The sequence below is a fragment of the Pteropus vampyrus genome, unplaced genomic scaffold (genome assembly GCF_000151845.1).
Source record: "Pteropus vampyrus isolate Shadow unplaced genomic scaffold, Pvam_2.0 Scaffold261, whole genome shotgun sequence".
In the NCBI taxonomy this organism is placed as follows: Eukaryota; Metazoa; Chordata; class Mammalia; order Chiroptera; family Pteropodidae; genus Pteropus; species Pteropus vampyrus.
This window is the reverse complement of record NW_011889042.1, coordinates 1,684,038-1,711,884: the sequence shown is the minus strand read 5'-3', so window position 1 is coordinate 1,711,884 and position 27,847 is coordinate 1,684,038. Positions and strand designations below refer to the sequence as shown.

Sequence of the window (27,847 nt, the reverse complement as noted above, 5' to 3'; positions counted from 1 at the left end):
TTGTCTTTGTATGCCTTTATGAAAAAAAAAGTGTTTTATTGAGAAAGCCAATGTAATATTTTTATGAGAAAGTAGAATCATTTGGGTAGGTTATTTTCTTAAGAGGAAGTGTGTTTATTTTATTTTGGAACACAGTGGCTAAGAAAATTAGAATCAATGGCTTCACTGATCTTACTTGCTTTTCCTTTTCATTTTGCTAAATTCTCCAGTAACTTATATTACTGAGGGAGTTAACTATTTTCATTTCATCCTTAAATGTTTTGTGTTGCTTTGAGAAACTCACAGTAATTTAGTTTCACATTGTTATTGCATTACAAGTGTAGCTAATGTTTAAAATGAATGGAGTATTATAGTCTTAGCACTGGATGTACAGCCTACAAAAAAACCTTTGTGAGCTGATTTTAGCAGTATTTTTTCTAAGCACTTCTGCCAGAAACAAACGCGAAACCCTACATATTTTAATATTAGCCTTTTTTATTTTAGATGCTTCAGCTGTGTTTAAAATCTGCCAAGTTACAGCCTTTTAAAGCATTTCTGTGTCTAGATGTATCTTCACAATGAAAATTATTCGATGTTTAAGTTATGCTTCTTTCCTATTTCTGTCTTCTCATTTCATCCACAGACTTATAGAGTTGATTTCAACAACTGAATTCTTACAAACAAAATCGATGTTACAATACTTTCATTTCAAAGTAAGTGCCATTGAATGTCAGGGATATATGCTAGATTCCTGTTTAAGAAGATTTCAGTCCTTTAAACAGGCTACAGATACTTTGGATTTATTTCCATATTTAGGAGTCTGACATTATTTCATCACAAATTTCCAAAATTAATGCTGCTGCATCGAACTGTGAAAAGTGGCTCTCCTTAAAAATTGTTACTTTATCTTACCCTAGTTACATAGGCTAGAGCCTTTTTACCCATAATAAATTTTAACTAATCATCCTTTTTGTACTTTTTAAATATTTGGATCGATGAAAATAATTCATTTCTGTTATCCAGTATTTTCTGATTCTGTGGACACTTCTGTGGAAACCAATTATGCAGGCTCATGTGCAGTAGAGAAATATGGAAAATAAGTGCCCGTAAGTGAATGAATACTCAGGGTAGAATTCATCATGATTATTTTGGATAATTGTGACATTCATGAAAAAGACACGGAGAAACTAAAATTGCCTGCTATCTGCCAGTCACTGTGCGGGACAATTATATATAATTTCTCTTGAACTAGAGAAACTAAATTATTGCAAGTCTCTCAAAGCAACACACACATACACATAAAAACCATTTAAGGATGACAGGAAAATAGAAATGGTGATATTTTACAAATAAACTCAAACGCAAAGGCTTAAATCACTTACCCAAGATCATGGAACTAGTAAGTGATGTTGGTAGGATTCTTTTAGATCCAAGGAAAACTACTTTCAGTTGGGAAGGAGAACAATTAGAATGCGATGGATGCATTCAGAACTAGGGTGTGGAATACAGGTAAAATACCTAGTCTAAATACTGCTTGCCCTGATATGGCCTCAAATCAGTGAAGACACCAAGTTCTCCTGTTACCTCATAAAACTGGTCATTTTATGATGATGAAAATGATAATGAGTAAGATTAACAAGGTATGTTGATGCTAGATTGAGTAGTCACTGTTGCAATTTGAAGACACATAAAGTAAAGTGCATAGGGCAGTTCCTGGATACAAGGTTGGTGTACACATTTAAGTCTACTTGGGGCATCAGGATCTTGGTATAGATGACACATTGCAGTGTCTGATCCCCAGCTTTGTAGTTTATAAATTTTAAATAGTAAACATATATCTTAATGGAATCCAGAGGATAGAATTATTCTAACCAAATCCACAAACTAGAATGCCAGTTTATTAATAATACTACCTGTAATCTGGTTCCCCTTGTTTATACTAATCGACATTGTATTAGTCTGCTAGGGCTGCTGTAACAGAATACCATAGACTGGTTGACTAAACAACAGAATTTATTTTCTCACGGTTCTGGAGTCTGGAAGTCCAAATTTCAGGTGCTGGCAGGGTTGGTTTCAGATGAGGCCTCTCTTCCTGTCTTTTAGACGGCTACCCTCTTGTGTCCTCACATGGCCTTTCCTCTGTGTGCATGCAGAGAGAGGTCTCTGGTGTCTCTTTTCACCTCTTATAAGGATACCAGGTCTATCAGATTAGGGCCTCACCCTTCTGACATCATTTAACTTTAATTAACCTGTTAAAAGGCTTCAACTACAAGTACAGTAAACACATTATTCAAATAGCATGTGGAGTGTTGTCATGTTTCTCTGTTCAGTTTTATGCAGTAAGAGAGGCAAAGCAGAAGTATGTAATGTATCACTGGATTTTATTTTGCTTTATTAGCTCCTCAAGAGTTTTTGATCTATGAAATGGCAGAGAATGGAAAAAATTGTGACCAGAGACGTGTAGCAATGAACAAGGAACAATATAATGGAAATTTCACAGGTAAGTATGGTGGTTTGAAGGGAGATCTATGGGTTTAAATGATATCCTTTTAATTGGAGTAAAATAAAAATATATCTAATATTTATTATCTTCTGTTAATAAAATAATATTTTCTATAATATAAGATATATAAGATTCTTATATAAGATTAACTATAATTATTTACTCTTCATAGTAAATTATATGGTGAGTCAGGGCCTATAAGGCGATTTTTCACAGTAACAGCAGAAGTAGCCTGGCCCTGGTCACTTTAGCAGTGTTCTAGGTACAAGATTATTATTTGTTAATCTTATGGTATGATAAGTATTTATTTGATGCTCAATTTTGTCATGCTATTTTGTAACTTTAGAAGTAGATTATAAATTTACTTTTTACACTAATCCTAAATATACAATTATCAAAAAAGTCAGAATGTGATTATTTATAGTGGATTTATTTTAAAATTGTAGTTCGAAACAGATAAATTTACATTTTAACCAAATTAGAAATTTATGGTAAATTTCAGTATATTTAACTCTTACTCATACATCATTGAAAATTACAGATTTTATTTATATAGATGATCTAAGTAGGAACTTTATGTGTTTAAAGGAAAATAAAAGGTTTTCCTTTTCTGATAATTATAATTTTTTTTTTTTTTTAACTTCTAAATTGTTTGACATCTCAAACACATCTTAAATAATACTCCAGCCTGGTAGTATTATATCATAGAAATTTTCTTCTGTTGGAAGAAGTGTAAGCTATCTAAAATAGTAGTTTCCATTTGTTTGTTGGAATCACTGTATTCCCTTACAGAACACATTTTGCAGCACTTATTTGGAAGTGAGTTACTCTGATTGCTGATAAATTTTGCATTTTTTCACCAAGTTTCAGGATTCAGAGATAAGCAGTGCATATGTCATAATCTCTTTTCATTAGTAGCTTTTACATGTTTTTTTTCCCCTTTCTTTCAATAAACACATACATTTATGTATCCTTTCCTTACCCCCCAATCCCTTGGAATTTAAAATTAATGTTAGTATGACACAGTCCTCTTTACTGCGTTTTTTTTTCTTTTTACTTAATATTTTCTAGAGATTGTATATCCTATATATACTGTATTTTTTCCATACATACTTACACTTTTCTTTGGCATATAACTGTACATGAAGAACTTACTGTTTATTATGGCTGCTTGGTATTCCATTGTACCATGCTTTAATCACTCTGTCCTCTGTTGGTTAGCATTCAGTAATCTTTTGCTAGGAGAAATAATGCTTCACTTCACTGAATAAGCTTGTACAAAAGTCATTTCACCTTATACCTAATCATTCTTAGAAATGGAATTATTGGGTTATAGGGTACAGTAGTCGCCCATTTCCTTGGAATGGAGGATACGTTCCGAGACCCCCAGAGAATGACCGAAACCATGGATAGTACTGAATCCTATATATACTGTATTTTTTCCATACATACTTACACTTTTCTTTGGCATATCCAAATTGCCAGCATCACTACTTTTGCGCTTTGGGGCCTTTATCAGGTAAAGTAAGGATTACATGAAAACAAGCACTGCAATACCACAGTCCATCTGATAATCGGTACAGCTACTAAGTGACTAATGGATAAGTAGTGGACAAAGCATGGACAGAAGGATGATTCACGTCCCAGGTGGGACAGAGCAGTTGGTGAGGTTTCATCATGTAGCTCAAAACAGCACACAGTTTAAAACTTATAAATTGTTTATTTCTGGAATTTTTGTTTAATATTTTGAGACCGAGATTAATCACGGGTACTGACAACGCAGAAAGTGAAACCTCATATAAGTGGGCTCTGCTCTATGCATTTGTAATTTTGATAGATGATGACAATAATAACCTTAATTGTATACTTACTAAATATTAAACTTCTGAGAACTTTACATATATTAACTCATTTAATCTTTATAATGACCTTAAAAAGTAAGTACTGTTTTTTTCTTGATTTTAAACTGAGGCATAGAAAGGTTAACTGACTTGTCCAAGGTCACAAGACTAGTAGATGGCAAAAGTCAGGATTTGGAACCAAGTAATGTGCCTTCGTATTTTGCTGTACAACATGATGCTGAATTGCTCTTCATAAAAAATGGGATAATTTAATATTCCAGTAATGTACAAGAATAGAACTCATGTCCTGACAATAAAATGATTGCATAAATAATGTTAAGAGCAGAGTAGAAGCACCTAGCCCATTGTCACAGTGTGAGCCACATTTTTTTTTTTTTTTGAGGTTTATGTGCAGTTTTTCAAATCTGTGATGGGACGGTAGATTAATTTTGAAAGTGATTGGAAAAAACGATGAACATTTTGTTTTAACTTCTGCACTAATGTTTTTCAGACCCCTCTTCAATGAATGAAAAGAAGAGGAGGGATCGGGAAGAAAGGCAGAATATTGTCCTGTGGAGACAGCCACTCATTACCTTGCAGTATTTTTCTCTGGAAATCCTAGTAATCTTGAAGGAATGGACCTCAAAGTAAAGAGTCTCCCATTACCTTTTATATAAACCTTATTTACTAGTTTTAGAAATCTTCAGCAATCTCTTGCTCCCTGCCACCTGTTTTATTAAAATAGATTAATTAAATTTAGAGCGTTGTAGGAATGTATTTATTTTCCTTTCTATAGTTTGAAGAAAAGCAGATCAAAAACATACTGCTATTTGCTCACTGGATTATTTACAGTTGACCACTGTCTTGTGTTGATTCTTTTATGCAAAGGAGAACACTGAAAATGAGGTTTTTTTTCTTCTGGTTTTACCTTCAGGAGAATTCATTCCTGTTTACATTAGGCACACTGTAGGACAAAGTTCAGAATACGTGGCACTTTTACTGATAATTTGAGCCAATGAGGAAGGACTCTGCCAAGAAAATGTGTTCTATCTTTAAATTTAGTACTTGTAAGCCTTGTTTCAGATATTATACAGGGAAAGTTGAACTTTTACATGCCTTATCATTTTCTGGCTTCCTTTCCAAGTTATCTGTAATATTATCCTGCATTTTTATTGTACTTATAATAAAAATTGTAAGTACATTTGTAACATTATAAAAACATTTTGTAAGATTTTTCAAAATTCAGTTGATCTTTAAAGAAGCTCCACGAAAAACATAAAACAAGTATATGATTATTATGATTTTAAAAACAAGAAACAGAATCAGATTGGTTAAGTGTCTTACTCAAAGTGCAGTATTTAAGGGACTGTGACCCAGGTCTTCTGACTGGAAGGCCAGTGCTCTTTCCATTATATTGTAATGCCTCTCCCAATTAGAAGTTGTTGAGTGTAAATAAGATCAGTGTTTGGACAAGGGAAAGACTACCATGGGGTTTATGATAAGAAATTGGGTTCTATACCCATGTATTTTCCTTTGACCTTTTTCTATACCCCAAGAGGGCATAGTGTTTACGGACAAAAGAGCTCATCCCAGAAAGAACTGATTCTATAGCTGAGCTAAATAACCTAACTGCTTCAACAAGAAATTGTTTTGAGAATGATGAATCCTGAAAATGAAACTGAGATAATTTTATTTTTTTAAATATGTTTTTAAGATTATGGCATCGGCAAAACCTTGTGGTGTCTTCTTTACTGCTGCTTGCTATGCTTATAGCTACGTATTATGTTGAAGGAGCACATCAACAGGTAAGAGGTCCAGCAATTCTGCTTCTATTCTTGTACCTTCCCTAATCTCAAACAGTTTCAGACTGGGACAAGTGAACTTCATAGAATTCCTACCCTCAATATATTTAGGCTTGGTTTTGTTTTTCTGTTTATCTCATAACTGATATCTTAATGTTTTACTTTTATGGCCAAATATCAGAAATATGGCTGCTCAGCATTCATACTGGGTATATGTCATTCCTTTTTACCTTCAAAGATGTAAATGTAACTTTCCTGACAATGTTTAGTCAGAGCAGCATGAATCTTTTACTCACTACCAAAGTCATTGTATTTTCTTTAACATACTCTGTGATCCATCCAAACAGATATACTCATCCTAGATTGAAGGTTAAGTTTTATATAGAGAGATTCATTTGCCTGTAGGCAAATGTACAACATAACTGAAGGGAAAATAGGACATTTTGTTAATAACTTTTGTTAAAATAGCAAAACAATGTATTGTAATAGGATAATGTTCTAAAATGGTATCATTTCATATTTTAAAGCAATGTACCTTTAATCTTAGAGAGGTTTTACTAGTTTAAATGCATTTCTTTTAAATATTTTAATAGAAATCTTTATATGCTATTAAGAGTTTGCAGGCAACTGGCTTGATGAATTTACTTACCAGTATGAGAAACTAGACTAAAGTCTGGTATTCTTCCAACAAGCCCATATTCCAGTGAACTTCAGTTTGCTCTTGTTTGAAAAGCATCTTGATCTTAAATACAAAAATAATTTTATTCTCATTTTTTACTTGGATAAACAAGAATACATTCTATTCATAAATATATAAATAGCTCCCCCCCTTACCACTGTATATTATCATGCTTTCTTAAAGTTTTTATAACTTTTAAATATCTTTAAATTTTTCATTCTTATAGTTATCTTATTAGTAATTTGTATTGTTTCCTATTAAATCATTGCAGTAATAGGATTTTAAGGGTCTAAGAGAAACAAGAGCTTAATTCCAATTAGGCCAAAGAGTTTTAATCTTCATACTTTCTTCCTTTTGGAAACTTATTTAGTTGGTTTATCTTCTTTTGATTGTAGTTAATAAATATCACATTTCTGTTTAAGAATTCTTTTTTTTTTTTACCTCATCCCTTTTGTTTTCCAGTATGTGCAGCGTATAGAGAAACAGTTTCTTTTGTATGCCTACTGGATAGGCTTAGGAATTTTGTCTTCTGTTGGGCTTGGAACAGGGCTGCACACCTTTCTGCTTTATCTGGTAAGAATAACTTTTAATAAGCAAGATTGAGATAGATTATGTTTTAATTGGTGCTTTTACTTCAAAAGTTAAAATTCTAAGATTTTTATTTAATTACCTTTGATTTTAGAAGCATTCTAATCCTAAAATCAGTGCTTTAAGTTTGATTTAGAATTCTGTTTTGTTTTCCCTTTTCCTTTTGGGTTGAGGATTTAAAAAAAGAAGGGGGAAAACCCTTAGGCAAATGAGATTGTTTCCTTAATTCAGCCAGGAAACATTTTTTTCCTTTTGAGATTTTAGAATAACGGTTCTCAGTGCAATTGTTGTTTTAATAATTGAAGCAATTTCAATGCATAAAATTCCATGTAAGGCTTAGAATTACTTTGGACAGTTTACTTTCTCTGTTAATAAGCATGTGAAAAACAGTGCCTTCTCTCACACACTGTGTACATACTTGAATAGTTATTTTGATATTCTTACTGAATGTAGTTGATGAAGTATTATTACATATGAAGAACTAAATGCTTTCTTAAACTCTTTTAAACCAAAGTATAAAATATACTCCTTCTAAAAATTATTTTTTTACCGAGTTGAAATTCAAGAGATAGGTTTTCCTTTGAACACTGGCAAGTATACTGAAATAATAGCAGAACTATGACCAGGGAATGACTAGTGGGACATCTAGGGCACAGATTTATTTTATTTAATTTTTTATTATTTTTTTTTTCCTAGGGCACAGAAATAAGCACTTTCAGGGTCCTATCAGTTTGGGGTTGATGAGTGAGTGCCTCATTAAATTTTGTGCCCTGGGTGTCTCTCTTGTTTTATTTCTGTCACTGAATATATTGACAGCAATTCCATATTTGAAAACAACTTGAGGGAAAACAGGCGAAAAGTTGTCATAGCAGTACTGATTGCTGAATAAAGTTAAACACTGCAAATACTTCCAATACCTATGCTTTAATTAATTCATTTCTGAAGCAGTATGCTAAATATTAAGGAGTTATTGTTTCAAAGGCTGCTGTATTAATGGCCTGAAGAATAATTTGAAAATTAATCTGTAATATACAACTTCTTCAAGTTTATGAGAATTTAAAACCTGGAATTTTAGAATTCTTTTCGTGATTGCTTGCTGATTTTATCCTTATAGAGATATAAATCCCAAGGGAGTAACCCATATCAATATTTCTTTAATAACTTTATTCTTAGAAATATAATGCTATACTAGAGGTTGAAACAGAGGAGAAAAGAAGGAATTACAGGTTACAGGTTACCTTTCTGTTCTTTTCTTGACCTGTCCTCAGTTTCCTTGGGAAACCCAGGTTAAGGAATTCTTTTGTAGCATTGGATTAATTTGGAAGTATCTAAAAGCAATACAGCAGATTCTGCTGAACCTTAAAAAGGATTCTAATGAGGCTTATAAATTACACAATAAGTTAGAATAAAGAATTTTGAAACATGGAGGTTTTATTTTCATATCCATGAGAAACTTTTATAAAATGACATTTATAAAATGTCTTGATTTAAAAACATTATTTAGTTCTATTGATCTTTGTGTCCAGTAAAGGATTTAGAAATATACAAATAAGCATTTGTTACAAAATTCATTTGAGTGGTGCCAGGTGAGTACTGGACTAATTGGGGAGATTACATTGTAGATTATGTGGATGTCTGGCCACTGTGCTGTATACCTGAAACTAATATAATGTTGAATGTCTACTGTAATTGAATAATGAAAAAAATATAGCATAAATCTTTAATATTTCAAAAGAATGGTTGGAGTGGCTGTGGCATTGGAATGAAACAGGTTAAATCTTAGAGAAATATTTTATTGGTACAATCAAAAAGATATCATGGTTTAGCATGGGGGGAAGAAGGAACCAAAGACAACTATTGGTTTCTGACTTGAGTGATTAGATGTTGATACCATTAATTGAATAAAACCAGTTGTGTCTTCACTCGTTCATTAAGTACATATTAAAGTATCTGAAAAAAGAAATTTAAAGGGTTATTGAATTATGTTCCAGGGTAGTTGAAATCTTTACCTAATCTAAGTAGGTTGCTGGTGCCAATGGTTGGATAGAAAGGAAAGGGAAATTTGTAAAGGACCAAGAACACTTTTTTTTTTTATCAATGAATAGGCTTAACTTTTTTAGACCAGTTTTATTTAGGTTTGCAGGAAAATTGAGCAGGAAGGATAGAAGACATGGATACACACACACACACACACACACACACACACACACACACACACACACACAGTTTCCCCTATTTTTTAATTGCTTTATAAAAAATTGTGATATAGTTGACATATTATATTAGTTCCAGGCATGCAACATAATGATTGTTTCCCCTACTATTAACATCTTGCTTTAGTGTGGTACATTTATTACAATTGTGGAACCAATATTGATACATTATTAACTAAAACTCATTGTTTACATTAGAGTTCACTCTTTGTGTTTTACAGTTCTATGAGTTTTGACAAATGTGAATGTTATTTATTTGCCATTACTGTCATACAGAATAGTTTTACTGTCCTAAAAATACCCTGTGTTCTGTTTATTTATTCCTACCCCCTTCTTGCTCCCTCACCCATGATCCTTTTACTGTCTATAAGTTTTGACTTTCCAAAATGTCATATAGTTGGAATTATACAGTATGTATCCTTTTCTGCATGACTTCTTTCACTTAGCAATATGCATTTAAAACTCCTCCATTTTTTTCATGGCTCGATACCTCATTTCTTTTTATCACTGAATAATATTCCATTTCTGGGTGTGCTACCACAGTGTTTATCCATTCACCTATTAAAGGACATCATGGTTGTTTCCAGGTTGTGGTAATTATTAATAAAGTTGCTATAAACATTCATGTGCAAGTTTTTGTGTATTTAAGTTTTCAACACCTTTGGTCATAATTCATGGATTGTGTATATTAATTGCTGGTATATAGGAAGGCAGTTGACTTTTGTGTGTTAAACTTGTATCCTGCAACCTTGCTCTAATCACTTAATAGTTTCAGGACTTTTTTTGTCAATTTTGTAGGATTTTTTACATATATAATCATCTCGTCTGCAAATAAAGACAGTTTTATTACTTCTTTCTTACTTTGTATACCCTTTCATTTCCTTTTCTTGTTTTACTGTGTTAGCTAGGTCTTCCAGTATGATGTTAACTAGTGGTGATTGGTCCCTTCTGCCTTGTTGCCAGTCATAGTGGGAAAGCCTGGAGTTTCTCACCATTAAGTGTTGTTAGCTGTAGGTCTCTTGCAGACTTCTTTATCAATTTGAAGCAGCTTGCCTCTTCCTAGTTTGCTGAAAGTTTTTGTCATGTCAATAGGTGTCGATTTTGTAAAAAAAAAAACACAACCCACTTTATTAGACAGTAATGATCAGAAATGGATGAAAGGCCAATATAGCAAACAAATACAGTATATAAAGCCTTAGGGAGCAATATGTTAATGTTAAAAAGAAATATAAAGAGAGCCCCAGCATATGCCATTTTCATTTGACCAGATTATCTTTAGTTCTCAGGTCTTTCCATTTAGACACAGGCGTTCCTTCCAGGAGTGAATGAAGAAAAATGAGCATTTACAAAAAAATAATTTTCAGAGAAGTTAAGCAAAAGGAAAATAAAAGATGTCACAGGTCTTTGTTTATTTTTCAATTGCCTCGTTGGGACAAAAGTTAGACTGTAGTAAGTTAACTGCTATTACTACTACTAACAACAACTATTATCATCATTATTATTAGAGTAATACTAGCTGAAGTCAATTCTATTTCTTTACCTATATTTGATGTTTATTTTTGTGGTATCCATATCTGTGGAGAGTTTTTGCATCTCCATCCTATTAAAATTCAGCCATATGATTTGCCTTGACCAATGAAATAAGTGAGCAGTGAGCATAAGTGATAAGTGTTGCTTCTTGGCAGAAGCTTCAAGGTTTGTCATGCTCTCTTTTACTTAAATATTGTGTCAAGATGGAGCCTGAGTCTCTGACTGTGATGAACAGATTCCCTTTGCCAGGGAATCTGTTCATCACAGTGTGATGAGTATGTAGAGTAAGCTTTTGGTGGTATTCATTGTTGTAGCCTATCTTGACGGATAGACTAGTTAACATACTGAATGTTTACAGTGTGCTGGACTCTTTGCTCAGCACTTTACATAAATTATCTCATGTAGTCATCCTAAGAGCAAAGGTAGTCAATAACCAATAGTGTAGCAAATGCATAATAACAAATTTCATCAATAAGTCTAGACTATCCGCTTGTGAACTTTGGCAATTATAGAATAGAGAAAAATAGCCAGGAAATCAAAGGCAAAACAGAATCAAATAAAAGTTTAAAAACTTGATCTGTGTTATTTAAGAAGCTATTCTAAGTAATATCTGCTTAGATTGTAAAAACATATTCTTGGTGATACATGGTCTACAGTTTTATCCTTATAGATCACACAGTTTTATCCTTATAGATCACCACTTCTTTTGTTTTATATCTGTGAAATGTGATTGTATTTGCAAAGTCCTAATTAAACCTTCTTTCGTTTATGAGGCTTTACATAATTCTCACTTAGGGAGATGTGGTGTTAACATTTTAATGTCATACATTTTTGAGCTGATGAAACAGGAACCTTTTCCATGAAGTGACTGTGTTAGGTGAGTAGTCTGGTCAGAAATACAACCCTCTTTTTGACAATAATTTGCAGCAAAATAGATGAAAAAGATACTGAGTTTAACAAAGGGAAAAGATTTAATTCATTCTTCATCATGGTTCTCTTTCCTGGAAATCATGGCTTTAAAGTGAATAAGATATTTTTTCCTGAATAGACAAAATTTCCCAATTAAGTTCTTTCCAGTATGGAAGTTACTTCTTTTGTAAGTATTGTTTAGTTAATTATAACTCATTGTACAACTAACGCTTCTCTAGAAGTGTTACTAAGCTTCCTAAAATATTATATACCTATATATATGCCTTTATAATGGAAAAGTTGTTTTGATTTTTAAGTTTATCAATAGAAAATTTCATTTACGTTTTTAGATACAATTGAAAAGTTATACAACTTAATTTAGATGTCCTGGAAGTCTTCTTCACCTCTTAATTTTTTTTTAATTAATTCATTTTTTTATGGTGACATTGGTTAACAAAATCTGGTGAGTTTCAGCTGTACATTTTAACAGTAAGGCATATATATATTTACATTTTGTGTTCACCTCCCATAGTTAGATTTCTTTCTGTCACCACATATTTGATCCCTTTTACCCCATTTTCCTATCCCCTTCCCCCTTCTTCACTTCTTTAAACATTAGAAATAAGAGTAATTGTTTGACCTACTTAAATTTAATGAAAGTCAACCAGGAAAAATGACTAGTTTGGGCTACCATTAAATTTTGTAAATTGATTTGAGAATATTGGAAATCTAGTACTTTGCAGAGAACAGATATCTAGCCGTAAAGGAAAAGTTAGATACTGTTTATGCAGTAATAGTGATTGCTAACTAATGAGGAAGAGAGAAAGGGAAAAGTGAATGGATTCCTTCTCAAGGCTTGAGGGGAGTTAGTTGGGTCTCTAGATTAGTTGGTTTGTTCCATTAATTGTAATAGTCAACAAATGAGCTTCAGGAGGTCTATTAATTTTCTGAAATACTATACATATTGTTATGTGTTTTTGCAAATGTGCGTTTTTTCTGGCAAAAAGGACCTATAGTATTAGATTCTCTAAAGACTATGTAGCCTAGGGGTCCCCACCCCATCTCCTAGCTGCACAGCAGGAGGTGAGCTAGCGAGCAAAGCTTCACCTGTATTTGAAGCCACTTCCCAGTGCTAGCATGACTGCCTTAGCTCCACTTCAGATCATTAGACATTAGATTCTCATAGGAGCGTGAACCCTATTGTGAACTGCGTATGTGAGGGATCTAGGTTGTGCGCTCCTTAAGAGAATCTAATGCTTGATACTATGAGGTGGAGCTGAGGCAGTGATGTTAACTCTGGGGAGTGGCTGCAAGTACAGATTAACATTAGCAGAGAGATTTAACTGCAAAGACCATAATAAATCATTGCTTGCAAACTCATATCAAAACCCTATCAGTGAATGGCAAAAGACAACGCTTCATCTGGTGGTAAGTTTTATAGAGTGGCAAGTGAGTTAATGTACTTCAGTTGTACAGCTGCATCTTGTGGCATCTGATTCTGCATTATGGTGAATTGTATAAGTATTTCATATATTACAGTATAATATTAGAAATAAAATGCACAGTAAATGTCATGTGCTTGAACCATCCTAAAACCACCCCACCACCCACTCCCTGGTCTGTGGAAAAATTGTCTTCCATGAACCCAGTCCCTGGTGCCAAAAAGGTTGGAGACCATTCTGTAACCCATAAAAGGTTAAGAAACAGCCAGTCTTCTGTAGCTTATTTTCTAAGTATGTCTGTGTTTGGCTGCCACTAGGTGGCATTGCTAGTACAACAAAATACAGTACTATATTTTCAGGTTCTATTCTGGATAAATATGAAACCCTTAGATAGCTCTACTTAAATTAGAGGGATATTCTGTTATTTATCTGTAATAATGCCTACATAATACCAGTTAATGCATGTGAATGAAAATAAATTTTCTTAGTAGTTTCTCGTGAACATTAATTACTTTAGCAGTTAGCAGTCAGCCTTTCCATTGTGATATATATATTTACGTGTAGGACATAGTCCCATGGCACACCCAGTTTCAGATATAATGGTATAATTCCATACTTTTCTTTAATATTCAAGAATATGTAGGTGATTGAAGGTAATTTTATTATGGGACTACAAACTTTCATGCCTGGCTAAATAGTACTAGCTAACATTTGACAAATTTTTTAATTTTTAAGCCTCAGTTTGTCAGCTGTAAGTGGGGGAAATTTGGATCAACTCTCATGAAAGTATTATAAAAAGGATGATAAAATTTAAAAACATCTGTTTAAAGTTATCATAGAGATAAGAAAAAGAACAAGAAATTACAAGGTCAACATCTCTGTTAAAGAGGAAACCCAGAGAGGTGAGACTGGCCAAGAGTATGCCCTGATAGATCAACCCACAGGCTTTGGGTTAGAACCTTAAGAGATCACACTTTAAATGTAGGGATGAACTAGACATAAATCAGCGCTTATGGAGACTGAAGCTCTGGCTTAAGTCTGGAGGAAAATAAAATCATCTTAGCTGTCACATTTTCACTCTGTATTTTTTCATATATAAGTCCAGCACTCAATCAAAAGTAATCAGATATCTGAGGAGACAAGATAATTTGATCAAAACAAAGAAATAATAGAAATAGATCACAGAGAATCCACTTAATGAAGTTATTAAACATGTACTTTAATTCAAAACCAATGTGCTCAAGGAAATAAAAAACAAGTTTTATTATCTTGGTAGAGAATTGGAAACTAAGCGAGAGCCAAATGAGAATTCTAGAATTAAAAAAACATAGTAACTGAAATAAAAACTCAACTAATGGACTTTCAGTAGAGACAGCTAATATACTGTGGAATAGGCCAGAGAAAAATATCCAGAACAAAAAAGGAAAGATGGAGAAAAAGACATACTGTCTTCAGAGGAACTCCAGTAAGACTGACTTCTTGCTGTCATTGATATTGAGAAGTGAACTGACAATAGAATGGTATCTTTCAAGGACTAAATTAAAATAACTACCAATAGAGGATTCTATAGTCAAGGCATCCCATGAACAGTATAAAAAAGAAATATTTTCAGAAAAGCAGAAACTTTGTCACCAGCAAAGATGCTCTAAGGGAAATATAAAAAGTATTCTTTGAATGGAAACAAAGGGATTCTAGATTGAAGTCCAGAGATTCAGGAATGAATGAAGGGTAAGGACAGGGTAAATATATGGGTAAATTTGAATTAAATTTGACATTAAAAACAGTAGTAATAGTGTCTTGAGAAATTTAAAATCTAGAGAGAGAATTAAAAATACATGCTCTATAAATCAGATGTGGAGTAATTGAAATTATTCTAAGGTCTTTGCTTTGCCCTGGAAAAGGTAAGATTAATTTATATAAGACTTTAATAAACAAGGATTTATATTATAATCTTTAGGGTAAGCACGCAAGAATATATAATTATCAAGCTAATAGGGGAAGGTATAACTTGAGTAGTTTATTTTAAAAAGTCAAGCCAAAAGAGGGCAGAAAAGGAGACAAAAAGAACATAAAACAGACAATATAAATGGTAAACACTTGATGGTAGATTTAAATTCAAATAGATTAATAATTATACAAATGTAAATGGAATAAGCGTTACTTTCAATTGTCCAAATAAATGTAAAAAATATTCCAACTATTTGCTATGTACAAGCTCTTTGAGGGCAAGGATATTTTTTTCTTCTTCGCTTACCGCTGTATTTTAAGTATCTAGAACAGCATCTGGTGCATACTAGGTGTTCAATAAATATATATTTATTTTAAAGTAACATCCGAGTATTATTTGTGACTGTTGATAAAAAAAAGTGACCTAATCTGTGTGTAGCTCTTTGTCATTTTGCATAATAACATGAGTTTGATCAACATGGGTTCGAACTGGGCAGGTCTACTTACACACAGAATTTTTTCAATAAATACTCTTAAGTGTATTTTCTCTTGTGATTTCCTTAATAACATTTCCTCTAGCTTACCTTATTGTAAGAATATAGTATATAATGCATATAAATAAAAATATGTGTTAATTGACTGTTTATGTTATCAGTAAGGCTTCTGGTCAACAGCAGGCTGTTAGTAGTTAAGTTTTTGCAAAGTTGAAAGTTAGACTTGGATTTTCGACTCCAAGGGGATCGGGTCCCCATAACCCCTGTGTTCTAGCATTCAGTTGTAGTTTCATATTGAACATCAGTACATTCTATTTTTAATATCCCCAGCAAATAAAATTGCATCTACTCCTGGCTTTATAAACATTTTATATACTCTTTGCTGTAAACTTACTTTAATTTAGGTAAACAACAGGCACAATGAAAGATTTAAAATGTGATTTTTTTTTTATTTAATGTATACCAACATGCTATGATCTCTAGTATATCTGTAAAGGAAGGTATGTTATATTTTTATAAAAGGAAAAAATCTTTATTAAACTACAAATTGGAAATTAAATAGCATTTATAAACTGCTTTTCTTCTTTAGTTTTATTTCTTATGCAGGCATCTTTTTTGTTCTTTGATATCTATTTCATGAGCAAATTTTGCCTGGCAAGTAGTGCGGGTTATGATTTCATTCATTTATTTTACTCATGTTTTTTATAAGTAGATTGGATGCAAAAACTCCGTGGCTGACAGATTTTTCTATGATTGTGCCTTCTAAGCACTCTTCTCTTGAATATTAATTTCCAGAAGTCAGTTAACAAATTTTATTTTAGTCTTAGCAAGCATGGTAGTAGGTTTCCTTTCAGAAAATTTGGAACATAAGTGATCTGGGATTGCTTTTTTACTAATGGAAATTAAGTTAATGAAGGGAACATGACTGCTGTTAACCTCTGATGGATCTCCGTGTTTGGATGAGTCAAAAGTTCCACCTTAATAAAGGTCTGACCTTGAGCTGTCTAGCACTTTTTCTGTAAAGGACCAGATATTAAATATTTTGCAGGCCATATAGTCTCTCTTGCAACTCCTCAGATCTGTCATTATAATGCGAAAGCATCCAGGGACAGTGTGTAAAGGAATGACTGTGACTGTTTTCCAGTCTGCCTTTATTCACAAAAACAGGAGTCAGACTGGATTCGATCTGCAGGCTGTAGTTTGCTAATCTTTGCTTCTTTCTATTCATGGGACAACAGTAGTACACCAGAAGAAACACATTGAGCTTGGGAGTCTTAGTGATCTAATGACTTTCTAAGGATTTTTACATGACATGTTGTGCATTTGATTCATCCATTTGCCACAAAAGGTTTATTTCTTTCGTGGATCATAATATTAGACTTACTGTGATGTTTTACAAGAAAATATATGTGTGCAAGTACTTGAATGGTCTAAAAAACCATCAAGTAAAAAAAAAAATAATTTTCATTTTGAGAAATAATTTATGGATTATGTTTAGATTGTTATAAATGCTTGGGAAAAATGGTGGGGTTATTTTAGCAGCCACCTTAAAATTATTTCCAGTACTAGTAAAACATTATTCATAATTCTGTAAACAACCAGGTTAACAAAAACAGGAACTTTGCTACTTGATAATGAGAAATGAATCTCAGGCATGCTCTTTATATGTGCGTGCATTATTATTCATCAAATTACAAGACAAGCAGAAGATTAAAGAGTCATTTGTACACTGTATATTGCCATTAATGGTTTATAAAGTTCTACTTATACAATAACAAAAAGAGTGAGTCCTTCGGCAAGAATTTACAAGTTCCAAAAAATGTGATATATTAACTATTTCTGACACTAGGTGGAGTAGTTTCCTGGAGAAAGGCTTAATTTAACAAACTCTATATTCCTTTCAAATAAGCCCAGCTCCTAGACAAAGAACTCTAATGAAAACAAAAACTACCAACGATCATTTTATAATTTTAAAAGGCTCCCAGATATTGAACTCTAAGTAGAGGCTGACTATATTTTACAGTTAACTTTTGTCTTTGGCATATGTTTTACCCACTAATTTCTTCACCTTTGGGAATAAAATAGGAGGGATTTCAAAGCATTAGAGTTATCCTGTCTAGATGCAGTTGGGGTATAGAGAAGTTTTAGAACTATTTATGTTGTAGAATAGGTCAGATTTTATTAGAAGCTATAGCATCAAGGCATTACTGAATGATATTTATGAGTCATTTGTTTAATGTGACCATTAATAGAAAAATATTTGGCTCTTTGTTATAAAATAAATACAAAAAAATTGGTTATGAGATATTTGCCCCTGTGTAAGCGTCAGAGGCCAGTTTCTGCTTTAAAATGTAGGATTATATCATTACTAAAATATGTGGTAAAAATTGAACATTTAAAAACTCTAGCGTCATGATTGCTATCAATATTTATAGAACACCTTTGTATATAGCACTCTTTAATGAACAAGTACTTTACGATGTATATATATATAGTACTTTATAGACTATAAAGTATTTTTTCCTTAGACATTTCTTATACTTTTTGACTCATGGCTATTTATTACCTAAAGTAAATACTATTTGGATAGCTTCATGGATATCGATTGAAATGAAATAGTGCAGTAGTTTCAGAAGGAGAAATATTATAGGAATTGTTTAATGACGTGAGGTGGAATAACTCTTTTTAAAAAAATCATTAGCCAACCTCTTCACTTCTTTTCCTGCCTGACTTCTGATTGTTGCTTCATTGCTCGCCTCTCTATCCCTCTGTAAGACACAAAAGGGAAGAAATTGCCAAAAGTAAGGTTCTGTATAGGTATAATGACTCTGGCTATAAGCATGCAATGACTCAGGGCTCTTTCGGGAAAACCAACAGGCCTTTCTTAGAAAAGGTCTGTTTGCCCTTTTTTGATGAGTGCATGATCAGCTCTTTGTCCTGTCTTTCCCCAAGGAATGACTCATGTATTAACTCTTATGAGCATCACCACATCAAAGAAGAAACCAAGGTCTCCAGGACATAGGGCTGGGTTTTCACCAAACAAAAGGGGTATGCATAGACTGGATAATTTCCTGCCCTTAAGTCACTATTTATTAATGTGTGCTTAAATGAAAGCTAAAGAGATTCAGTTTGGCTGCAGTCCATTCTGTTGGGTATATATTTTAAACAATTTATAAAATTTTTTTTAAATCTCTGTAAATATGTGGTCCATTTCTCTTGAACACTTAAATCAAGAGTTGTTTAGGTTTGGAGAAGAAAAGTGAAACATGTCTTTATGGGTTGATGCAATATAATAAAAATGACTTCAAAGACAGGTCCTTATAACTTGGAGCATGAATGATAGATTTTATACATTTCTTGTTTTGGTTAGCAATTTTATACTTATAATACTTTTTCTATATAATCTTATATATTCTCGCCCTGTTACCTGGGTTGTGCAGGCATTATTATCATCATTATTACTAGACTTTTCATCAAATGAAAAATGTGAGATAGAAGTCTGATTACATCTTGTAGGATACCACCAGCTTCAGAGAATTAAAACCCACATTAACTAATGCCCAGATGACTACTTTTTGACATTTTATAAAGAAGGACTAGAGGCTTAGTCTGTAAACTTGAGAATTTTTTACAAAAAGAATATAAACACTAGTTGAACTTCTCAGTGCCCATTTGGAATCAATAGTTTTATGCCCTAGCCTTCTAGAATCTGCTGTACGCCATAACCTTAGGTAAGTTGTTTTCTGACTATAACAAGAAAAGTAATGATTAAAAGAATTTGAGGAGTAGAATTCCTGTTTGCAAAAGCATTTCTAAAGTTGGACTTAAAGAAAACAAAGGTTTTGCAAGTCATACAGACAACTGTTTGTCATCTTTCATTTATTTATCACCAAGATATTTCTAATGAATCACATTCCAGACTAACCACTGACTGCTTTTGTTCCTTTAGTGAAGGAGTGTGGCAAACAAATGTTTTCCCAGTGAATCAGCACAGAATTCTTGATTTTATTACCTTTGCCCTAAACTTTCCAGACAAAACTAATTGGAAATTTTGCCGTTGGGATCTCACTTGACTTCTGTGTATACATGATGGATTGGGCTATGAATTGACATTACAGATGTTACGCAAACAACTCCAGTCTTTAGGAATGTTTTATCAGTTCCGAGGGAGCCACCTAGGGTGGAAGAATGTCTGTCTGTCTGTTTGCCTGCCTGCCTGCCTGCCTGCCTGCTTATCCTACAAAAAACTCACACATACACATACTGCACTCTTAATGTGATACCATATTCTTTATCTTGGTTGATAAAAAGGTTTAGCTAAATTAGGCTCATAATTAACTAATATTACCATTTTAGATTTTTACTTTTTAAAAAATGTCTCTGGAAGAAAGGGCCCTAAAACACAACAGTAAAGTTCAAACTTCAGAAAACGTTTTTTAAATGAAGCAGCAATGCACATACTACTTTGTCATTTTACTAATAAAATTTTTGTCAGGGATTAAGTTATGAATATCCTACACCTTCTTTACAAAGACCCAAATTTGTGTTTGTGGCCCAGGACTTTATTCTCAGGGCTTGTATAGGTACTACATTATTATCAGAGCACTAGTTAGAACTTCTCTTCATTACCAAATTAGGATATTTTTGTGTGGTGTAATTTTTTATCTCTTTAGGATATAATTTTTTTAATTCTAAATTTCTCTTAATTAGAACTAGTAGTATATATTACTATCCCTGAAGCTAGAGTAAAAATTGATCTCACATAATTGTCTTAATTTTTTTCATTCGCTAAAACTTCCTCTTACCCTGCTCATGAAAGAATATAAATAGTAGAAATGTAACTTAAAATTTATCTAAAAAGTTTAAATGCTTTCCCCACAAATACCTCTCTGCTCTTATTAGAAATCTTATCCCTGGTCTAACTATGGGTTTGATCTCACCCAGACATACTCTTGCCCAGCCAAGCACTACATCTTTTATTCTGGACAGGCAAAATTATTCCATTATCAAAACTTTGGAAAATATAATGTAATACAACTCATGAGACTACATAGATGAGACTTTGAACTGAAGCAAAACCAGATGTCTAATATGTCACAAATAACTGTACTATCTTGTTGACTTCACTTAGAATGGCCGTACTGAATTACTCCCCCCACTGCCCGATAAAGGACCCCAAAACTTGTCACTGTGATGATAGTATAACATTTCATCACCAAAGTTTAATCTCCTTATCACTAAAGGGAACGTCATTGTCAGTAATTAGGAACTCTTAGGGGCTATGTGTGCAATTAGTGAATGTAACTTGTAACCTGGTCACTAACTAGGGAATTTATAGAGTGTTCTGTTCTGGAGAATAACAGTCTGGGCTGTATGTAGCTGTTTGGCTTCCTTTGATTACCACCATGAAGATTAAAGGACACCATAAAGATTTTTAAAAAAAGTAAAAGGACACTGTTCTTAACTGGAGAAATTAATCTTTGAGGACCTTCATTTGCCATTTTTCCTTTAGAAGTACTCCTTGTACTGCTGTTTACCTTGCCACATGGCACATTCTTTTAAATGTGTTGAGACTCATTTTATACTCCAGCATATGGTCTATCTTGGTGAATGTTCCATAGTTACTTAAAAAAAATATGTATTTTGCTATTGTTGGGTGGAGCGTTTTATTTTGTTCAAGTCTTCTATATCCGTACTGATTATCACTTTACTTGTTCTATCAACTAATAAGAGAAAGGTGTTGAAATTTCCAAATGTATTTGTAGATTCGTTTATTTCTTCTTTCAGTTTTGTCAGTTTTTGCTTTTTGTATTTTGACAGTGTATTATTAGGGTACCAACACATTTAGGATTGTTCTAGCTTCCTGAGAATTAGCCCTTTTATCATTATGAAATATGCTTATTCATCTCTAGTAATTTCCTATCCTGAAGTCTGTTTTTATCTAATATTAATGTAGCCACTCCATTTTTTTAATGATTATTTTAAAATAGTTTATCTTTTTTCATCTCTTTTATTTTTGGTTTTGATGTTTAAAATGTCTCATAGACAGTATATACTAGGGTTTTTGCTTTTTTAGCCAGTCTGACACTCTGCTTTTCATTTATATGTTTGGTCTATTTATAGGTAATGTAGTTATCAATATGGTTGAGTTTAAGTAAACCCTCAAACTATTTTTCTCACTTATTTTTATTCTTCTTTTCCTACCTTCTTTTGGACTGAGCATTTTTTTAGTCTATGTAATATAACCACTTTACAATAATATACTCCATTTCTACCCCTATACTTTATGCTATCATTGTCATATATTTTACATGTCTTTTTTTGCTCTAAACAGTTATTTTTAAAACAGATTTTAAAATGAGGGAAGCTCTTCTATATTTCCATTGCTCTTTACTCCTTTGTATACATTAAAGTTTCCATCTGGTATCAATCTTTTCTTCTGAGAATTTACTTTAATATTTATTGTAGTGCAGATGTGCTGGAACAAATTCCTTTGGCTTTTGTTTGAAAATGTTTTTATTTCATCTTTATTTTTGAAATATATTTTCCATGGATTCTAGATTGACATATTTTTTCTCCTTTAAACATTTTTGAGAAGTTATTTCATTGTGTTTTGTTTTGTATTATATCTGATAAGAAGTCTCATCTGTATTTCCCTTTAGATAGTATGTTATTTTTATCCCCTCTGGTTGCTTAAGATTTTCTTGTTATTACTGAGTTATCGCAGTTTGATTAAGATGTCATTATGAGTTTTAGAAGTTTGATTATATTTTATTTGTGTTGATCTTGACCGAAGTTTGTTGGGTTTCTTAGATCTCTAAGTTGATGGATTGATGTTTTTCAACAAATCTTGAAAATATTTGGCTGCTCTTCAAGTATTTTTCTGTATACAACCCTACCCTCACCCACCCACATACACCTTTTCCTCTCTTTATGGGACTCCAACTACATGTATATTAGACTGGTTGGTATTATTCCACAGGTTATTGAGGTTAATTTTTTTCATACCTTTACTCTCTGTGTCTTTTAATTTGGATACTTTCTATTGTCCTCTCTTCAAATTCTCTAATTTTTCTGCAGTGTCTAATCTGTTGACAATCTAATGAATTTTTCTGTTCAGATATTATATGTTTAGCTCTAGAAGTTTCATTTTGTTATGTTTTATACTTTCCATTTCTTTGCTCATTGTATTTATATTTCTCTTTAAATCATGGATCAGCAAATTTTTTCTGTAAATGACCATGCAGTAAATATTTTAGACCTTGTAGCCCAAAGAGCCTGTCACAGCTACTCAGTTTTGCCATCATAGCACAGAATTAGCCAGAGATAATATGTAAATGAATGCACATGGCTGTATTCTTTGAAACTTTGTAAAACTGATGGTGGGCTGACTTTGGCTTGTGGGCTGAAGTTGCCAACTGCTGCATTAAATCTTTGAACATGTTTATATTAACTGTTTTTAAGTTATCTGCTAATTGCATTATCTCCAACATTTCTGGGTCTATTTCTTTTGACTAATATTTCTTCCAGTTATGAGTCATATTTTTCTGCTTCACATATCTAGTTATTTCTTATTAGATGCTGGATACGTGGTGTTAAATAGTTGATTGTACAGATTTTGTTGTCTTCCTTTACAGAGTGTCCATTTTTGGTAGGCAGTTAAGTTACTTATGGATCAGCTTGATCTGTTTAAAGTTTTTAAAAAATCCTGTTATGGTCTGTCTCAAGTAACTTTTACTCTAGGCTCTTTCCAAAGTTCTTCCCTGAATGCTGAGTCTCTTCACTCTAGCTGATTGAAGCTCAAGTGTTTCCCAGCACTGTATGAACTCTAGAATTTGTTTAACTTATAATTCCGTGTTAGCTACTTTCCCACTAGTTGTATTTTGCCTGGCCTCATGGAATCTCATCCTAGCATGCAATGCAGCTTTGTGTGCCAAAGTCTCAAGGGGACCCTTATGCATGTTTCTAGAGTTCTTTTTCCACATAGCTCCCTCTTCACTAGTATTCTGCCCCTCAAATTTCAACTACTCATCCTCCATGAACTCAGATTTCCTTCTCAACTTAGCAAGACTGCAGTGCTGTACTTGGGCTCCTCCTCTTTGGGCCATGGATTTTGCTATAGACACAGAACATGTCCTCACATCAAAAGCCAGAGTCATCGTAGGGTTTCCTCATTTGTATCCATTCTCTCAGCAGTCAGAAGTCCTGTAATGCCTGTGGTGCAATGTCTGAAAAGAATTGTTCCATAAATTCTGTTCATTTTTCTAGTTTTTTGCTGAAGGAGTGAAAGTCTGTACCACTTACTTCATGATCTCAGATGGAAAACCCTCAGCCATAGGGCTAGGATCTCTAGCCCATACATATCAACACCTGCATCGTCCCATGAGAGCTGGAACCTCCTGCTCAGGATATTGTGTTATTTTTATGTTTTATGGTGGTTCTTTCTAGGTAGTCTTTTCTACTTATGCTGTTTGTCTTAATTCCTTGTTTCTTCATTTAGTATGGTTGAAATGTGATTCTTTCGTATTCGATACATAGTAGTGGGACTTGTATGTTTTAGAAAATACACTTAAAAGGTAGTTTGAATATGTATAACATTTAAAATTCTTTTAATTAAAATGATTTTTTTAGTTTTTTTGTTTTATGTAAACTAATATTTATTTCAGTCAGGTCAGTTATATTTAGGAGCCATTAACCTGTAACAGGTTAATGTTTCCTATCAGGTAACATAGTTTTAATCAACATGTCAAGGTAAAGGCTAAGTGGACTTTTGAGAATGAACAAAGAACAAGAAGCTGAGTTATTTGTGTTCATTTTGTCCGGGAACCACCACATCTGCCTCTAAGGCTGAGTAATCATGACTTATTAGTGTGGTTATGGAAAGTATATATCAGTTTAGTTGTGTGGATGAACCGTCCTTTCTTTAGGGAAAAAATTCTCATGAGATTGCTGAAAATTTCCCTTTTTAGAATCACTTAAAATTAAAACGATGAATAAGTCTTCTGTCTTCTTGGATAACATGTTTAATCTGTTGTACATATTTTATCTCTATTTCTGGAATAGAAATGGAGTATTTTCCTTCTTATATATCCCAGAAATCTCATTATTTTAGCATCCAGGACAGTTCAAATTTTGTTTACTTAAATTCTTTTTTAGAATTGAGGGGTAGACTGTTCCTGCAGTCTATAAGAGACAGTTGTGTGGTGATACTGTGAATTTATTCTTTTACTTACTGGTATTACATTTCTCATTTGTGTTTTCAAACAGTAAAGATGGAGGTTACAGTTTTTTTTAATTGCAACTAATACTGAGCTATAAGCATATAGTGAAAATTTTTTCGCTAATTATTCAGTTATTCTGAATTCACCAAACTTTAAACTTAGGTTTTTGGGGTTTTATAGCATATTACAAAATACTCCCTTTTTCCTCATTTGTGAAATCTCTTTTATACACATAGCATTGAAGAAACAATTGTAGATTTCATGGCTAATAACTTAAAAAACTTGAATACTCAAAAGCATTCTTTTTAAAAGCTTACTATAATTACTTTTTTAACTTAAATATTACTATTTGTGGATTTCTGTGAATAAAAACTCAAGAAAAAGAGGAACCAACTAAAAATTTACAGTTTTTTGGGTTTTTTTTTTTTTTGGTTTAGAAGAAACCTAATAATTAGTTGATTTAATGCTAAGTAGAGAACTTCATTTTTTAGATTTTGTTGAACAAAAATACCTATTGCATTTAGGGAGAAAGACAGCTTAAATTTATGAATATCTTTTTTTTATATTAACATGCAAGAATTTTGTTGTTTATTGTTTTTTATCTTGGTAGCATTAGGTATTCTTAATGTCTTATTTTTATCACTGCATCTTATGCACTTTGTCTTCAAACCACAAATTCTTTCACTGATTTCACAGAGACCACTTATTGTATGTGCATATATGTATGCATACATATATATGTGTATATATACATATGTATGCGTGTATATGTACATATAATTTTATTCTACAAATACAGTAATTTTCTTCATAACAGCTGGTTGCTGGTAATTTTTGAGGACTTATTATAATGCCCAGCACTGTTCTAACCTGAAACACTTTATATGAGTTGACTAATTTAAACCTCACAATATCCCCAGGATGTAGATCCTGAAGGTATTTTATTATTTCCATTTTATAGATGAGGAAAGCAAGACTCAGAAGGTAAGTGACAGAGACTAGAACCTAAACCAGAACATCTGGCTCTAGAAGTTCTGCTTGCGGCTATTATGCTATAAATTTTATCTGCAGTATGTGTTAAAGTGAATACTTACACCGAGTGTGTTAGAGCAACATGTTAATAATGCCCAACTTTTAGATCTTAAACCTCATGAGAACTTTGGAAATTAGCATTAGATTTTATTGACATATTTGATTATATTTGGAGTTTTTGAATATTGGAGCTGGATAAAACCATAAAATGAGTCTAATTCTCTTGCCTTGCAGAAGAGTAAACTGAGGCCCAGAAAGGTTGAGTGACTTGTCTGAGGTTGCTTATTTTCTGACCCTTAATTTACTATTCTCCCAATGGTTCAAAAACCTCGCCTATTAGAACCTAACCTATTTGAAACTCTAAAGAAGCTTATCTGTAACGTACAGGTTCCTACCCCTACCTGTTCAATAAATCTATTCTTAAAGGACCCAGGAATTTATATTTTTTACAAACTCCCTAGTTGATTTCTATGCACACACCTCAACCTGGCATACATTTGCCTTAGGAACCCTTGAGTTTAAGCCTTTATTACACACCTAGATATTAACCCATTTTAATCTATATAATTATTATTAATTTGTAATATTTCAAAATAAAAGTAAAAAGTAGTACAAAAGCTTCCATAGAAAAAATTCCTTTAAAAGAAAAACTCACCGATACTGGTTCCACAGTTTTATTTTTATTTTAGGACCTCAGTGAAAAAGATGTGTCTAAGAACAAAAAGCGATATTCTCAAATTACGCCTAAAAGAATAGGGGCACAGGAAGGTTTTATCAAAGGGGAATAATATTCTTATAAATGAGAAATATTGATAAGTAAAGTCAGTCAAGCCAGAAATCCTCTGGTTTCTAGGGGCTAGTGTTGGAGGAAGGAGATTGACTACAAAAGGACATAGGGGAACTTATAGTGATGGAAATGTTTTATACCTTGATTAGTTATGATTATACAGCTTGAATATATTTGTCAAATTCATGTAATATTGACCTAAAAGAGTGACTCTTAACTATATGTACTGACTTTTTTTTTTAAAGCCAGCCAGGAAAGAATTCTGGGAAGGAATTTTTCAAATTACCAATTGTATCTTGAAATATTTAGTTAGATTCTTGTTCTTTTAATGCTGTTTTTCTATTATTATATAGTGATTAAGGTACTGTAAATATAATGTGTATTGATAATTCCTTTTTCATTGCTTTTTCTAATCAGGGGTTTCTCATATTTGTTTTATAGGGTCCACACATAGCTTCAGTTACGTTGGCTGCTTATGAATGCAATTCAGTTAATTTCCCTGAACCACCCTATCCTGATCAGATTATTTGTCCAGATGAAGAGGGTATTGAAGGATCCATTTCTCTGTGGAGCATCATCTCAAAAGTTAGGATTGAGGCCTGCATGTGGGTAAGATGTCCGTTTTCATATTTATTTAAAATTAGCCTATCTTGATACTTTGTTTTGCCTCTTTGAAATTGAATCTAAATATATACCAAATCAGCAGATAATTAATTCATGAAGTTATCAACTAGCTACTTTCAAGTAAAAGAAATCTTTTAGAGCTTCTCCTGTTCATGAATGACATTCATAAGGAAAGAATGAAGACATATGTATTATGAAGCAATTGATGCCAAGTGGACAACAGCAGGAAAAGATAATGCAACTATACTACTTTGGA

General features: G+C 32.7%; 1 protein-coding gene across 7 annotated transcripts in view; it reads left to right on the top strand.

Annotated features, from left to right (window-relative positions):
- The window catches only part of VMP1 (vacuole membrane protein 1), a 107,975-nt gene that overhangs the window by 14,550 nt on the left and 65,578 nt on the right, over positions 1 to 27,847 (top strand). For 4 of the 7 annotated variants that reach the window (XM_023520366.1, XM_023520367.1, XM_011375049.2 and 1 more), the window contains 5 exons: positions 2,378 to 2,479; positions 4,835 to 4,970; positions 6,038 to 6,128; positions 7,267 to 7,377; positions 27,409 to 27,576. In XM_023520366.1, the coding sequence (XP_023376134.1) occupies positions 2,404 to 2,479; positions 4,835 to 4,970; positions 6,038 to 6,128; positions 7,267 to 7,377; positions 27,409 to 27,576 (582 nt within the window). In that variant the 5' untranslated portion in view covers positions 2,378 to 2,403. Of the gene's footprint in view, positions 1 to 622; positions 693 to 2,377; positions 2,480 to 4,834; positions 4,971 to 6,037; positions 6,129 to 7,266; positions 7,378 to 27,408; positions 27,577 to 27,847 lie in introns of all 7 variants that reach the window. The other 3 variants (XM_011375052.2, XM_011375050.2, XM_011375053.2) reach the window with 2 other exon arrangements.